This window comes from Oryzias latipes, chromosome 24 (genome assembly GCF_053564925.1).
Source record: "Oryzias latipes strain Hd-rR chromosome 24, Olatipes_Hd-rR_3.1".
NCBI classification, from domain to species: Eukaryota; Metazoa; Chordata; class Actinopteri; order Beloniformes; family Adrianichthyidae; genus Oryzias; species Oryzias latipes.
The window spans coordinates 10,864,259-10,880,269 of NC_136260.1; the positions used below are offsets into that span (position 1 = coordinate 10,864,259).

At 41.0% G+C, this 16,011-nt stretch overlaps 1 protein-coding gene across 2 annotated transcripts in view; it reads left to right on the top strand.

Moving 5' to 3' along the window:
* sgk1 (serum/glucocorticoid regulated kinase 1) overlaps positions 1 to 14,862 on the top strand; it is a 37,597-nt gene extending 22,735 nt beyond the window's left edge. For both annotated transcript variants that reach the window (XM_023952858.2, XM_011491794.4), the window contains exons 6-14: positions 11,008 to 11,083; positions 11,285 to 11,360; positions 11,476 to 11,664; positions 11,763 to 11,894; positions 12,519 to 12,755; positions 12,851 to 12,946; positions 13,055 to 13,210; positions 13,315 to 13,404; positions 13,531 to 14,862. In XM_023952858.2, the coding sequence (XP_023808626.1) occupies positions 11,008 to 11,083; positions 11,285 to 11,360; positions 11,476 to 11,664; positions 11,763 to 11,894; positions 12,519 to 12,755; positions 12,851 to 12,946; positions 13,055 to 13,210; positions 13,315 to 13,404; positions 13,531 to 13,698 (1,220 nt within the window). In that variant the 3' untranslated portion in view covers positions 13,699 to 14,862. The remainder of the gene's footprint in view (positions 1 to 11,007; positions 11,084 to 11,284; positions 11,361 to 11,475; positions 11,665 to 11,762; positions 11,895 to 12,518; positions 12,756 to 12,850; positions 12,947 to 13,054; positions 13,211 to 13,314; positions 13,405 to 13,530) is intronic.
* Positions 14,863 to 16,011: the final 1,149 nt, after the last annotated feature.

The window sequence follows — 16,011 nt, forward strand, 5'->3', positions numbered from 1 at the left end:
TTTCCATCACGCTTCTTATTGGTGCCACGAATCAGGGTTCAGTCTAAAGTGCAAAAGCTGAGGGCTGGTTTGCCACTTTTTGGCCCAAAACCAATTCAGCATCTATTTTTTATACCTTCATTTATTTTTAATAAAAACATAAAATGTGTCAAGTTAAATGTGCCATACACATTAACAATTAAAAATCACAATACATTTAATGTTTTGATGGGCAACCTTCAAAACTGCAGGTTGATCTTTGTAGATATGTAAATTAGCATTTTAAAGTACCAGCATTTAGATAAGTTTAGATTTAATTATTAAACACTTAATAAGATAAGGTAATCAAATAAACAGTGAAGTCACATAAAATTAAACTAAAAAAGTGCAAAAAGGATAAAAAAAGTGATTGTTGTCTCTCGCTAAATGCTGAAATTTGGTGTAAAACATGCTGAAACGTCTCAAAACAGTAAAAATATCATTCATTGAACTAAATAAATGCAAAAACCGATTTTACATACACCCAGAAAATATCAATGTTTATCTAGTAACTTCAAAAGACTCCAAAAAGGTCCATATATAATATATAACTACAGAAATGTGTCAGGGACTCGCAGGTGAGGACACAGGCGCAGACGCAGGGACTCATGGTCAAATTGTAGGTTTTAATAACACTCAGGATCGTAACAATAATCCAAAACGATCCCGTGACAGGGACAGGATCAGTGCAGGCTAAATACCCTCCAGGTGATTCAGCAACAGGTGAGACCAATAAGGTAAAGACAGAACAAACGAGCAGAGACAAAAAACCGGAAGTGTCAAAAAAAAAAACAACAACCGCCCTGGCCCAGAACCTGACAAAATGTGTTTTTTACCACAAATGATGACCTTTCCAAATAAGTGATGCTAACAACTCTTTCAGAACCAGCAGTTCTATACATGTAAATTACAGCTATATAAAAAAAACCGCCCCTCTCACCCTCCGCGGGTGGTCTCTCCTCCAAGCTCGGGTCCTCTACCAGAGGCCTGGGAGCTTGAGGGTCCTACGCAGTATCTTAGCTGTTCCTAGCACTGCGCTTTTCTGGACTGAGAGGTCTGAGGTCTTTCCAGGTATCTGTTGTAGCCACTCCTCCATCTAGGGGGTTACTGCCCCGAGTGCTCCAATTACCACAGGCACCACTGTCACCTTCACTTTCCATGTTTTCTCCAGTTCTTCTCTGAGTCCATGGTATTTCTCTTCTCCAGTCTCTCATGTTCCTTCTTCCTGATGTTTCCATCACTTGGCACTGCCACATCCACCACAACGGCTTTCCTCTGTTCCTTATCCACCATTACAATGTCTGGTTGGTTCACCATTTCCATCCTATCATTCTGGATCTGGAAGTCCCACAGGATCTTTGCCCTCTCATTCTCTACCACCTTCGGAGGTGTTTCCCATTTTGACCTTGGGGTTTCGAGTTCATATTCTGCACACATGTTCCTGTATATTATTCCAGCCACTTGATTGTGGCGCTCCATGTATCCTTTCCCTGCCAGCATCTTACACCCTGCAGTTATGTGCTGGATTGTTTCAGGCACCTCTTTGCACAGACTACACCTTGGGTCTTGTCTGGTGTGGTAGATCTACACCTTGGGTCTTGTCTGGTGTGGTAGATCTACACCTTGGGTCTTGTCTGGTGTGGTAGATCTACACCTTGGGTCTTGTCTGGTGTGGTAGATCTTAGCCTCTATTGCTCTGGCGCTCAGGGCTTGTTCCTGAGCTGCCAGGATGGGCGCTTCAGTGCTGTCCTGTAGGCCAGCCCTTTCTAGCCATTCGTAGGACTTCTTGATATCAGCCACTTCAGTTATGATCCGGTGGTACATCCCATGCAGGGGTTTGTCCTCCCATGAGGATCTGTCCTCCAGCACTGTATCCTCTGCTCTCCATTGCCTGAGACATTCACTGAGCACACTGTCAGTTGGGGCCTTGAGCTTGATGTACTCATGCATCTTGGATGTTTCATCCTGGAAAGTGGCTTCTACGCTCACTAGTCCTCGGCCTCCTTCCTTGCTGCAGTCTCAGGGTGCTGGATTTGGGATGGAACCCTAAATGCATGGTGAGGAGCTTTCGTGTCTTAACATCCGTGGTCTATATCTCTTCCTTTGGCCATCTCATAATTCCTGCAGGGCAGGATAACTGGCAGTGCGTAGCTGTTTATTGCCCGGGTCTTATTTCTGCCATTGAGGTGGCTTCTCAGGACTTGCCTTACTCGTTGGAGGTATTTAGCTGTTGCAGCTTTCCTTGTTGCCTGCTCCAGGTTGCCATTTGGCTGCGGAATTCCAAGGTACTTGTAACTGTTCTCGATGTCTGCTATTGTTCCTTCTGGGAGTGAGACCCCTCCTGTGTGGACTACCTTGCCTCTCTTTGTCACCATCCGTCTGCATTTCTCGAGCCCGAATGACATCCCAATGTCAGTACTGTAGATCCTGGTGGTGTGGATCAGGGAGTCAATGTCACGCTTGCTCTTAGCATATAGCTTGATGTCATCCATGTAGAGGAGGTGACTGATGTTAGCCCCATTTCCGAGTCGGTATCCATAGCCAGTCTTGTTGATTATTTGGCTGAGGGGGTTCAGACCTATGCAGAACAGCAGTGGTTACAGAGCATCACCTTGGTATATCCCACATTTGATGGACACTTGAGCAAGTGGCATCCCATTGGCTTCAAGGGTGGTTTTCCACAGCTTCATTGAGTTTCCTATGAAGGCTCTTAGAGTCCTGTTGATGTTGTACAGCTCCAAGCATTCAGTGATCCACGTGTGTGGCATTGAGTCATAGGCTTTCTTTTAATCAATCCAGGCTGTGCACAGGTTGGTGTGTCGTGACCTGCAGTCTTGAGCATATATGGTGGACTTCTTTTCAGTTCTGAAAAAAAACAAGATAAGCTATATATTCTAATAAGATCATCATACCTGGAGTCAGACATGTTCGTGGTACCTTTTTTAGGACATTTTGTGAATATACTATGACATTGATATATTGTCATTGTAATTTGTATGTAATAAATTTGGCTTGAAGAATTCTTATATTGGTTAAATATTTATATTTTTGAGGATGAGTTGGGCAACAGGGGAGCATGTGGAGTATTAAGCCAAATGTTTCTTGTAACAGGTCTGCTAAGACAAGAAGTAATGTGACATGGACCAAATTCTGATAATAAAATAAAAAAAAAATCTTTCCCACCCAGTGGTGTGCCTGCAATGTAATTAATGGGAGTTTTTAGCCCGCTGAGAGAAATCCAAGCAATTAACTGAGCTGGTGACAAGCTGTTCCTGTGGCCCCGGCTGTCAAGCTGCAACACCCTGTCGATCCCAGCTCAGCAATTAGAGTCTGTGTTTCAAAGTTGAAAAGTGCCACATATATGATTCATTTACACGTGTGGTGCCATGTCTCAGAGAGCAGAAGTTAACAATTGAGAGGAAAAGATCCGGTCGATTAAATATTAATCCAGATTATTTGATTCTAAATAAAAAAAAAAAGTACATTTTTGGCAAGAGCTAAATATGCAGAAGGAAATGGTTATCCAGTACTAATCAGTGTGTGGATCGGCATTTAATTACTGCCTTATGCAGCCTCATTTTCCCAGGCTTCATTGCATAACATGTAATTATTCAGCAGGGATTTAAGGGTGTACTTTATCCGTACTGTTGTTCAAGTGGAAGCAACAAGTTTTCTTTGTTGTACGAGTTTTTCTCCCGTTGTATGACGCAGCCCTCACCTGTGCAAACCTGCCCTTCAAACCTAAACAAAGACAGCGTGTTCTCAAAAACAACATTCACGTCTGGCATATAAATCAGGTACAACACACTGAAGACTAGTGAAATAGACAGGCTTAAGAGGAAAGTCTTAACTTTTTGTTTGCAACAAGAAAAAAAATTGAATGCGTCAGAATATTCCCAATTCCAGAGCTGTGTCTAGATTTCCCAGAACCCAAGGGAAAGCTTTACACCATTTCAGCAATTTTCTTGTTGCAACCTGCTTTCTGCATAAACTTTTTTGGGTTAGCAATTTAAAACACCTTCAACTGTGATTTTTATAGTTAAATAAAAAGCTGTCTCAAAAATATAAATGGCACATATAGGGGCTTCAGTCTCAACTCACAGCAAGAAAACTGCTTCAACTCCCAGCTGGTCATTTCTGTGTGGAGTTTCCTCCCACAGCCCAAAAATATGCATCATAGGTAATTTGATGACTCTAAGTTCTCCCTTGGTGAGAATGTGAGCAAGTTTGACTGTGTGGCCCTGCCAGGGACTGGCAAACCGTCCAGGGTGAACCCCGCCTACTCCAAACAGTGGTTAGGCTAGGCTTTTGCACCCTTGTGATTCTGAAAGGGATTAACTGTTTAAGATCGAGGTGTCGGCAGCAACATCTACATAACGAATCTACTACATTTTTTGACCTACCGTAACTCTGAATGTATCTGGGATCACTTTGAATCAGCTGATTCTGACATATATCGTAGTCAAATGGAGACAAAGGAGCTAAAGCTCTTGGGTTAACAGGTAAAGAAAGTTTCAATCAATCAAAGGAGATTGTATACCGGTATGTTGTTTCTCAACTTGAAAAGTTAGCTTCTAGCTGTGATTTTTTAAGTGGAAACTTGATTTTATACCAGGGCTATGGTTTGAACTCTCACCTCACAGTGTGAGGACTGGCTGCCAGCTAGGCTCTTGCTGTGCAGAGTTTGCACGTTCTCTTCATGCACGCATCTGTTTTCTCAGACGTTCCAGCTTTATCCAACAGAAAAACATGGCAAATAATTTAATATTTTTTTCTAAAATTATCCATAAGGTAACCATATGAGTGTGAGGTTTTGTGTCTATGTGTGCAAGGTGTTCTGAATAATAGGAACATAGCAGATCTGGAACATGGAACGATGGATTTTACAGCATATTTTGTGTTATCAACCAAAATTGACATGATCAAAGTGAAAGCTGAGGCTGCATATTGAGCAGGTTATTTGAGATATTTGGTAACTAGGGGTTTAGATCTTTGCTGACCATAACAATGTAAAAAAGACTTCTATTTGACTGGCGGTCTCCCATCATGCATTTACTGTAAGATATATTTTAATTATCGCCACATGTTTGTCCTCGTTTAAGCAGTCAGTTTAAATATTTTCTCCTGAGCCCTTTTTCCATCTTTCCCATAATGTTCACCCAGTTGCACTGCTCTCCAAGAATCTTCCAATAAAAGCTGTTACAAGAGAGTTTGTTTCTTGGAAATTACCTTGAGCTACAAAACAAAATGCTGGTTAATCACAGGCAATCTGGCAGTAAAACAGATTCAACTCACAAAACCCAAGCCGGTAAACCAATGAAATGCAACTATGATTGTCACATGACTCCCCACAGAAGTAACTTCAATGATAAGTAGGCCACTTTTCCATAGCCCAGAAAGCCAAACAAGCTGCACACACACTACACTCACAATGACAGCATAGCTGTCCTCCTTTTAATAACTGAGGTCTTTATGTAATGGTGTCACTCAGTTCCTCTTCACCACGCCTCATTTATATTCATCTCCTGATCAACTATATCCCCCCCCCAAAAAAAAACCCTCATTCATCTTCCCCACTTTGAGCAGAGGCTGATGAAAGGCAGACACGCCAGATGGATAGATGTCATCCACAAAAAACACAACAAAAGTAAGCTTTTGTGGTGGGATTTTTGTTCAAACTACATCTTTAATTTCCTGTGAGAAGAGAAGCCTTTCCTGTCCTTGCATGGAATGACCTACAGAGAGAGATTGTGTGAGTCAGTGCCTATTACACAGCCACTAGTGGCTTACATAACCTGCTGAAGCCACACAAACATATGGAGAGGCAACAAACAATCAGCTGGAGTGTTGTGCCCCACCCACCACCACCACACACACTTCTTCAGGACACCAATAGCTTGTCAATTGGGAGAAAATACTTTTTTCTAAAATCTCACACTCCAAAAGAGCTTCTTTTAGAAATATTATATTCATGATCTTATTTTGTTCAAACCTTGGATATTAGACCACCACCTGCATACTTAAAGGCTTACGCCGTAAAGACCCGCTTCATTTTTCTGATGATGGAGGACAAAATTACGTTTAAAATTGCATTTCTGAGCATTTCTTTATTCAAATTCTTGTGCATCAGGAGAAGATAAAAAAGTGACATTTAAAAAAAAACAGCTTATTTGCAATACAGAAAATATGGGCCCCAATCTCCCTGCTCTGCTTTGCTTTGAAACGGAAAGAGGAAGGGGGGACAGGGTTGCTCTGCACCAATGGTCCCGCCCACAACTCTGAGGTGAATTTCTAATGAACTACAGCCACTCTGCAGTAACTGTCATAGAGAAGGACACTGTATTTTTTTTATATTTTGGCTGAAAACAGCATAATCATAATTAAAAGACCACGTCTTTTGAAATAGATTAAAGACTGTCAAAAATAGTTTTTTTTTTTTTTTACTTTTAAAATGTAAGGTTTTGCTATCATGCCGTGTGCGTTCCAGTACTGATGAGAGATGTCAGCTCATATCCCACAGAGACTGTCACTTTAGTGTTAGAGAGGACGAGTAATGAATGGGATGCCTGTTGAAGGGTGGCACTGCTGCGTCCCGCACCATCTCAAGGAGAAGCACTTTTTTCTAGCAAGTTCCTGTCAGTTCAGGAGGAGACTTGTAGGGCATGCTGAAATTATTTTGGGAAAGTGCCCTTTCTTCTTGTCTGCTTTAAAAAGTGTGTTGCCCTTCACTTTGTTTTTGCCCTCCAGCTCATGCGTGTGCAAGTGTGTGTGCGTTCAAGCTCCCTGCAGGTTTGCTTCAGCCCGTGGCTCTGAGCATGTGTGTGGCTGTGGGAGTTCTTCAGGTGGCTGCAGTGGAAATATTAATAATAGATTTGACCTGAGTTATGGGAGAAACAGTAACAGCAGTAAAAGTTCAGACTATATTTAAAACTGCAGAGTCATGCAGGTGTTAGCCATCTCCTTTTTTGTGGTTTGGTCATATTTACAGCTTCCCTTTGCCTCTGCTTCTCCCCTTTATTGTGACAAAACTTCTCATATTTCCAAAACTAACTAACTAACTAAGTTTAAAAGTGTTGCTTGGAGAAAAATTATGTTTCATATTTTTACTAGAACTGGAGTATCTCAAATGCTCAGCAATAACTAATGTGAATCGGTGCAATTATACATGACAAATAGAACAAAGAAAGCAACAGTTTTCTCTTCTTATGGATTAAAAATAATGATTAAATAACAGTTTTGCGTAGAGAAACTTTTAAAAATGTGTAGATGGATTTAAAGGATTGATTCCAATTTGGATTCCAATTAAGTTTAGGCATGGATTAATATGAGGTGGAATGTCAGTAATGCTTTTATTTTTAGCAATAACTTGAAAATGATTTTTTCATCTAATCAAACTAAATCAGTATAAAATAAACTAAAAGGTACACTTTTTTGAGAATTGTAAAAAGTTCATTGGTTTCAAGTCCACACAACATAATTGACTGTCAGTGGTATTATAACAAAGTGAAAGTGACTGGAAAATAACAGTACGGTAATTCAGGCACAGGGTCAGTGGATGTTAAAGCACATAGTGCACAGAGGCCTTCAACTTTCTGCAAAGTTAGTCACCGTAAATCTCCAAAGCTCGTGTGGCAAGAAGAGGTCTTTGTTTCCATGACTGAATAATATGTCACCAAGTGCAATGCAAAGGGCTGGATATAGAGTTTAAAGACACAGGATTCTCTGCAGCGGGGCTGTAGGAATCCAGGCCTCGAGGGCCAGTGTCTACTATGTTTTCCAACCAACCTGCCATTGAAGCTCCTTATTAACTAAACACACCTGATCCAGGTAATCAGCAGCCGATAAGGCAGGATTCCTGGAAAGCCTGGAGGCCTAACACCACTGCTCTATTTAGACAGATCCCACTTCCACATCTGTTAATCTGATTGAAAGTTTGCAAGGGCAATTGTACTAATATGACTGATTTGTACCAAGAGTTAAGTATGTTGGAGAGGGTATCATGATGTGGGCTTTTTAAAGCTGTGCTTAGTCAGTTATTTCAAATTTAAAGGACTCCAAAAATTACCAAGAGACTTTGGGCAATTCCATATTCCCATCTTTACATGAGCCCTTCCTGTTCCTAAAAGAATGGAATGTGAAGAAATGGAAGGAAAACTTGAATAGCCAGCACAGACTCCTGACCTCAACCCAAATAAAAAGCCTTTTGAAATTGGAGCAGGACTCCACAAGCAAGGCCTTCTCATTCAACACAAAGGTCTGACCTCACACATTAGCTTCTAGGAGAATGGTCAAACATTCCCAAGAAGCACACTCCTAAACCTGTGGAAAAATTCCTAGAAAAGCTAAAGCTGTTATAGTTGTAAAAAGTGGACGGATGTGATATTAATCCCTTAAGGATAAGAAATGGGATGTACCTTAAAATCATAATGTGTGTAAAGACAGATGAGTGAGCAATATAGGGTATTAGCAATGTCAAATGTTTGAAGAAGTCCAATGCTTTATTTTGACTTCATTGAGCCAAAAAAAGTGCAGTACGTGTCTGCATGAGGTCACTGCTTTGGCATTTCATCTGCATCTTTTCTTCATGCTTCCTTGAACTCTCTTAACGAAATCTGCAAAAGCTTTTTTTTTTCTTTTTCCAAGAATAGATCTATGCAATAATTCACAAGATTGTGTAACAGAAGATGGCAGGGTTAATAATTATGACCACAGTTAGGACTGTGTCACACTCCCTCCCATATCTTAAATTTTCAGTTTTTAGCTTCAACAATTACTGTTACTTAACTGCACGATCCTATGAAGTACATTCAACTGTGTCTTCAATTTGTGTGAAAAAAACGTTGAGTTTTTCCCATTTTCTAGAAAGTTTTTACTCTTTATTTTTCTGAATACCCATCTATGTTTTCAAAGGACAATTTACAATCCATTGAGATCATTGGTTGGATTGATTAACCTCATTTTACCTCATTGATTGTTGTGTATACTGTACTTGATGCAAACCAATATTTTTGACTCCATCTAAACAAGGTAGATGTTTTAGTCACAGGGACAGCTTTTTACGCATTTAGGTTAAAAACTTTTTAAAAATTGTTTGTCTTGTGGACATTTTTTATTGCTGTAATTTACCGATCATTTTTATCTGTTGATGAGATTGATTTAAGGCTGGTGGTGGCTTTCTTGTTTACCCAAGTTATTGTAATAACAAATATCATATGATCCTCATTCAGCTTATTGACGCTTCTACATTAATAAAATAGGAAGCCAACAACTTTTATTCTTCCAAAGGTCCCAGTTCTAGGAAATGGGGCTCAGTGGGACTGGGAGCATTTGAAGGCAGCATTCACTCCGCCCTTTGGCAAAGTCATCATCCATGGAAGAAAACTGTTGAGTGGAAGGAAATAGAGGCGGGCAGTCTCCGCCCTAAGGAAGAAAAAAATGAGAAGGGGAAAAAAAAATCTTGGATTAAGCTCTCCAAACACGGAATGTAGTCTAGATCGATTTCTTCCCGACCCGCAGCCCGCAGCTTTTCTCCTTGTTGAAATTTGGAGATCGGAGCATCCTTATGAAAGACAAAACGACCGCTTTGACGTGTGAGTAAACCACGACAGGCTCCGAATTGATTCAGACTTTTTATCTTTAATTCAAGCTGAAGCGTGTCTCCTTTGGATTGATTGGCGTTTATTCGGTATTGTGGGAGGAAGTTTTGCAGAGCTGAAATCTATTTGCTGCTGTTTCTATGCGCTTTTTTGGAAAAAAAAAAAAAAAACCCTAACGACAGGATTTATGATGCCGACTGGAGCTGTTCATTAAATGCATTATAAATCTTATTCAATTCAAGTTTTTTGGAGTGTGGGGAAACTGGCCCAGATTTTGAATAAAAGTTTAAAACACAACTTTCTTTTAAACAGGACTAACTTAAACTTTTTTCCCTAAAATTTGATGCGTAAAAATGAGTTGAGGCTGGAAGAAAAGGGACTTTTTCTTAGTTTTCCATCCATGTTCGGCTGATATAATCATTTGCCCTCTCTGCCCATATGGTGTGCTACTCCTTCCACTGACAGGGGAGTTAAAAACTTGAACCAGCAGCCTTACATAACCGCGCGTCCTACATCTGCCTCCTCGGGATGCGGCGCACTTTTACCTTTTTAATTACATTCTTATCAGCTTAAAGTTCATTTGCTGCGTCTCTTGCAGTCTGTGCATGAACTCTTCCTTCTTCAGGGAAGCCTTTCAGAACTTTCTCTGTACTTTTCCACTACCAGCGGCTTTCTTGGCACGCGCCCTCCCTCTGCTCACAGTCCCCCCCTCCTGTTCTGCGTCACCCACTGGCTCTGTTTAATTGATAGGCAGCCAAAATAGGCTGAATAGAATGACTGTGGGGTCAGTCTAAGCGGACACTTGTGCTTTTTTTGTTTGTTTCTTGGACAATACTCTGTCGTGATTTCACTTTTGAACAAACACTAAAATGGGTCAGAAGGGGTGACGCATTTGCTGTTTGACGAATGTTCGACTCCGACAATAAATGTGTGCAAACAGAAACCTTCCACTGGTGAGGGAGTCCCCCTCCTCCTCCTCCTGACTTTTTTACTTGCAGGCACGCGTAAAGGTGTGGCAGTGACGCGCACGGAGCGCAACGGCCCCTGATTGGTGGAAATCTGAACCGATCTCTAGCTCACGGTCAATGTATTAAAGTAAATATTTGCAGAAGATCACGCCCACCAGGGGGTGGGAGCAGCTGGCTCCTCCTCAGCTCTCTTTATAAACCAGAGGAGCTGAGCGGTCAGAAACAGTTTTTTAGTCAGAGCTCATCATGACGGTCATAACGGAAGCAGAAAAACCTGCACTCACTTACTCCAAAACTAGAGGCCTAGTTGGACTAGTCAGCGGTATGGACCAAGTCTGGATACTGTCAGCCGATGCTGCTTCTTCTTTTTTTTTTTTTTTGAAGTGTCTAATTTTTTTCTTTTTGTTTTTCTGTTTGTTTCACAGCTTTTATGAAACAAAGGAGGATGGGTTTGAATGACTTCATTCAGAGGCTCGCCACAAACTCCTACGCCTGCAAACAGTGAGTATCATCTGACTCATGTTATTGTTCTGTTCTCAAAGCATCAGGAAAACACAAGTTTGTTTGTCCTGTAGGGTACACTCTGCATCTGAACCTGACTCCTACATCAGCCGATTCAGATAGAAAACAAATGATGGGCTTATGTAGTTATTTATTCGGTTGCAACTTGAACTGACCTTTCCATTATTTGCTTGTTTTCAGTCCGGAAGTTCAGTCCATTCTGAACTTGAGTCCCCCGCAGGATGCTGAGCTGATGAACGTGAACCCTTCACCTCCGGTATATACGCTTTCTGTGACCGATGCATTGTTAACCTTTTGATACATGCAGCATATGTTCCCTGGTTATACATTTTCCATTAGTTCACCTTTCCTCTGTCCTCTGCTCCTCACAGTCCAGCCCATCCCAGCAGATCAACCTCGGCCCATCTTCTAATCCTTCAGCCAAACCCAGCGACTTCCACTTCCTTAAAGTGATCGGCAAAGGCAGCTTCGGGAAGGTGCTGCTGGCACGCCACCGCACAGACGACCAGTTTTACGCAGTCAAAGTGTTACAGAAGAAGGCCATTCTCAAGAAGAAAGAGGTAAAAAAAAGTTATTCCTGAAACTGGAAAGAAAATTCAAAAGGATTCATGCCAGCTGCAGGGTCTGTTGATGTTAAACACTTCTCTTTTCTTTTCAGGAGAAGCACATCATGTCAGAGAGGAATGTGCTGCTAAAGAATGTCAAGCATCCATTCTTGGTTGGCCTGCATTATTCTTTCCAAACAGCAGACAAACTGTATTTTGTCTTGGACTACATTAACGGAGGAGAGGTGAGAGACTTTCCGGGCCTGTTTCCTGAAAAAAAAAAGCTCATAATTTGGAGATAGATGGAATATGGAGAGTGAAATTGAAAAGTGAGGCAGACACTAGGACAGTCCAGGGGAAATCCTGGCATGAGGAAGCTGAATAGAGCAGCAGCACCACTCAGGAAGTTATGAAACAGCCAATGTTAAACTCTGACCAAAATTAGCTGCGCTGCTGAGACTGCGTGTCTGTCGGATCGGGCTAATTTCCTGCGATTGTTGCACAGGCGAAGACAAAGCTGATTAAAAATGGAGCTCATCAGGAAGTGGGGCACATTTACTCTTGCTCTTTCCTTTTCCGCTTTTTTTTAACCTTCCATCCTGCGGTTTCTATCTCCACCTCTTGCCCCGGCTTCATCTGTCTTCCCTTGTCAAACTTTTAAAGCTGTCGCCTTCCGGCCTTTTTTATCCTCCCATCCGGTTTCCTCTCTCTCTCTACTTTATTATTCCTACTTTAAATCTATTTCCAACCTCTACTTTTAAAATTTGGCATTGTAATTTTAGGGCAGACCATGAATTGATAGGTCAGATATCTTTATTCACAACAATCTTTGATAACACTTGTTCCTTGTGTCTTCTTCCTTATTGCAGCTGTTCTACCACCTGCAGAGAGAACGCTGCTTCCTGGAGCCCAGAGCCAGGTTCTACGCAGCAGAGATAGCCAGTGCACTAGGATACCTTCACTCCCTAAACATCGTCTACAGAGACCTAAAGCCTGAAAATATCCTGCTTGACTCACAAGGACACATCATTCTAACAGATTTTGGGCTCTGCAAGGAAAACATCGAGCCTAATGGGACCACATCGACCTTCTGCGGTACGCCAGAGGTAAGGAAAGATGAGATTCTGACTATACCTTGCCCTATCCTTGAATGTTAAATTTTGGTAGTTTTTTTAAGTTACTAACTTTTCTGGTTCTGCAGTATCTGGCTCCTGAGGTGTTACACAAGCAGCCGTACGACAGGACAGTAGACTGGTGGTGTTTAGGAGCTGTTCTCTATGAGATGCTGTATGGCCTGGTAAGTGAAGTTAAACCGTGTTGTCAATAAACTCTTTGAACTATTATCTGCCTTTGTGCCCCGAGAAAATAAATCAATTGGTAATCAGCTGCTTTTGTCTCTCACCAGCCTCCGTTCTACAGCCGTAACACAGCAGAGATGTACGACAACATCCTGAACAAGCCCCTGCAGCTGAAACCCAACATCTCCAACTCAGCCAGGAACCTGCTGGAAGGTCTGCTGCAAAAAGATCGCACCAAGAGACTGGGCTGCACAAACGACTTTGTAAGTGTTCTCCTGATAATCCTTGTCTTTCTATGTGTTTATATTACATTCTACTCCTGTCAGAGGTTCCATTTTCTAAATTACTTTTCTTGTTCTTTTTGCAGATTGAAATCAAGAACCACGTATTCTTTTCACCAATCAACTGGGATGAGCTTAATGCCAAGAAAATCACCCCCCCTTTCAACCCTAATGTGGTAAATTCCTTTTTTTTTATTTCTGAGAACATATTTACTGTGATTTAGACCATCTATCTAGTTATAGCAGGGAGTTTGTAGAGCCTGACTAATCCTTGCCCGTCTCCCCTCTGCTTCCACCTGCAGACTGGACCCAATGACCTGCGGCACTTTGATCCAGAGTTCACGGATGAGCCGGTTTCCAGCTCCATTGGCTGTTCCCCGGACAGCGCCCTCTTTACAGCCAGCATCAAAGAGGCAGCTGAGGCCTTTGTAGGCTTTTCCTATGCCCCATCTATGGACTCTTACCTATAGGATTTAAGCATAAACCATGGAAACCAGTGTAGACCTACTGGACATGAAACCCACCGTGTCCTCAGACTTGCATCTTGACCCCCACACAGCAATTCCCATCAGAATGGCGGATTTCTCTGAAACAATCCCTGCAAGAGCTCTTTGGCTTCACGTGTATTTTATCTTTTCTGCCCAGTTCTTGAATGCATTCGATGCAAGAATATGTTCACCACAAACAGTGACTATTTTCATCTTAAATTCTTTATTAGACCTCATTTCACATTTCTTACCCTCTTGTGGAGGTCTTTTGCACTTTGCTAGGGCAGCTCCACAATATTTTAACACTACATCTGACAAGCACACACCTAATATAGTTGTTCAAAAAATAGTGGACTGAGCCACACTTTCTCTACTCTAGAGAGGTCCATGTTCATCCATGTAGCGAAGCAACTCCATTCCCTAACATGGACCTACCTTTTGAGTCCAAATAAGTAGCTTGGAGATGGCATTCAGTTTGGTGCTTTATTTTCTCCTCTTTTATCTATTTTTTTGTTTCGAGAAGGGAGTCAATAGATGAATGTTACAAGTCTTAATTTCTCTCAGAGGTGTCCTTACTGTCATCGAAGTTTGCTTGTACCCACATTACAATTTCATCCACTTGTTGTTGTCTCGAGTGGAGGGATTTAGCACTAAATTAGTGCGCCTGTTCTGCCTTGAACACGTGAGACACGGGGACTCGGATGACGTTTCTTACCTTCATTTGCACATTAATGCTGATGGCGAGATGAAAAAGGGAGCACTGCTGCTAGGTGAGGATGAGAGTAAGAGGGAGGGGTTGAGAAGTAGTTTGTTTTCCTCAAATTTTGCTCGAAAACTGCGCACCCCCCCCCCCCCCCCATAGTCTTCCATTCGCCTCACACTGTTGAAACCGCAGCCAGCTGTCAGGCTGCCAGCATTGAAACATTCCACTTTAATATTGCTGTATTGCAGTTGGACTGTATTTAAGTTTGTTTGTATATTTGAAGTTATGTGTACTAGTTTTAATGTATATTGAAAGAAACAACCTAAGGTATGCTTTATTATGTGTATGTAACAATTCATGTTTAATGTACTGTAAATTGTATAATGGTTTATGTGACCATGTTGAGTTTGCAATAAAAGTTTAACTTTATTACATGTTCAAAAGTGCTTTGGCATTATATTTACTCTATTTTCTCTCCACCGTCCTGAAAACCGACAATGAATTTATATTGACAAGCGCAGAGTCATCAACCGACATATCCAGATTATATCATAATCTGAGAAATGAATATGAAAATGCACATTCCTTTTGGCAGCATTTGGAAAGGATGCAATCGCTCAGCAATGTCCCATAAATGTGGAGCGTGGACCTTACCCTCACTCATACGTCAGCAGCCTTACACAACAATGTAACGTACAAGTGTGAAGGTCAAGTGCCCTTTTTTTTGCCCAGTTTAGTGCAAGAGGCTTAATTAAATTGGGAAAATCGAAAATTCCACCCATGTTATCAAAAGTGTTTAATATGTCAATAGATATTTATCTTGTACATAAAACACAGTTTCTTGGCTAATCTTGAATCTTTGATGTGCTTGAAACTGGTTTAATCGTTTATTTATGAGACCAAGAAGGATTCTGAAGCTCATAGGAGTGATTAAACCAAGTCATAAATAATTCTTAAACATTATTAAAAAATCTGTACACTGGGCTAGATGAGAGGAAAGCGAGCAGTTTTCAAAAATTTAAATTAATGAGAAAAATATTGCCCTTTCTGCCTTATTAAGTTTGGCTCAGCCAGACCCCAACGTAAATGTGAGACATCAGTATTATTATACATAGTCATAGGTGTTTGTTCTAACAGTTTTTGAAGGTTTTTTTCCCCTTATGGTACAATTTATTTGTAGTTCTGCTCTGCCACCTGTTGGGCAAGACTTGAAGAACACCGTTGAGGATATGATTCTGTCGCAAGCATCCAAAAACATAATAAAAAGTTCTCCACAATTAACTAACATAACAGTAACAGATTACCTAAAAATGTTGTAACATTCTGGAAATATAGAACAGGATGTTAATGATAAGCAATTGAAGACAAACATTCACTCAGGGTAGGCATCTAGAAAAATTCACTAACATGCATTAGTACATTAGTATCATGAAAGAAACAGGCCCAAAACAGAAAGAAAATAAAAATGGAAACTATTTGATGAACTCAAAGTGACTAACTATTTTATTTAACGAAGGTTTGTAAATCAACAATAGAAATGCCAAAAAGAAAAAGGGTGAGCCAAAAAAGAAACAACATCACAAAAAAACAAC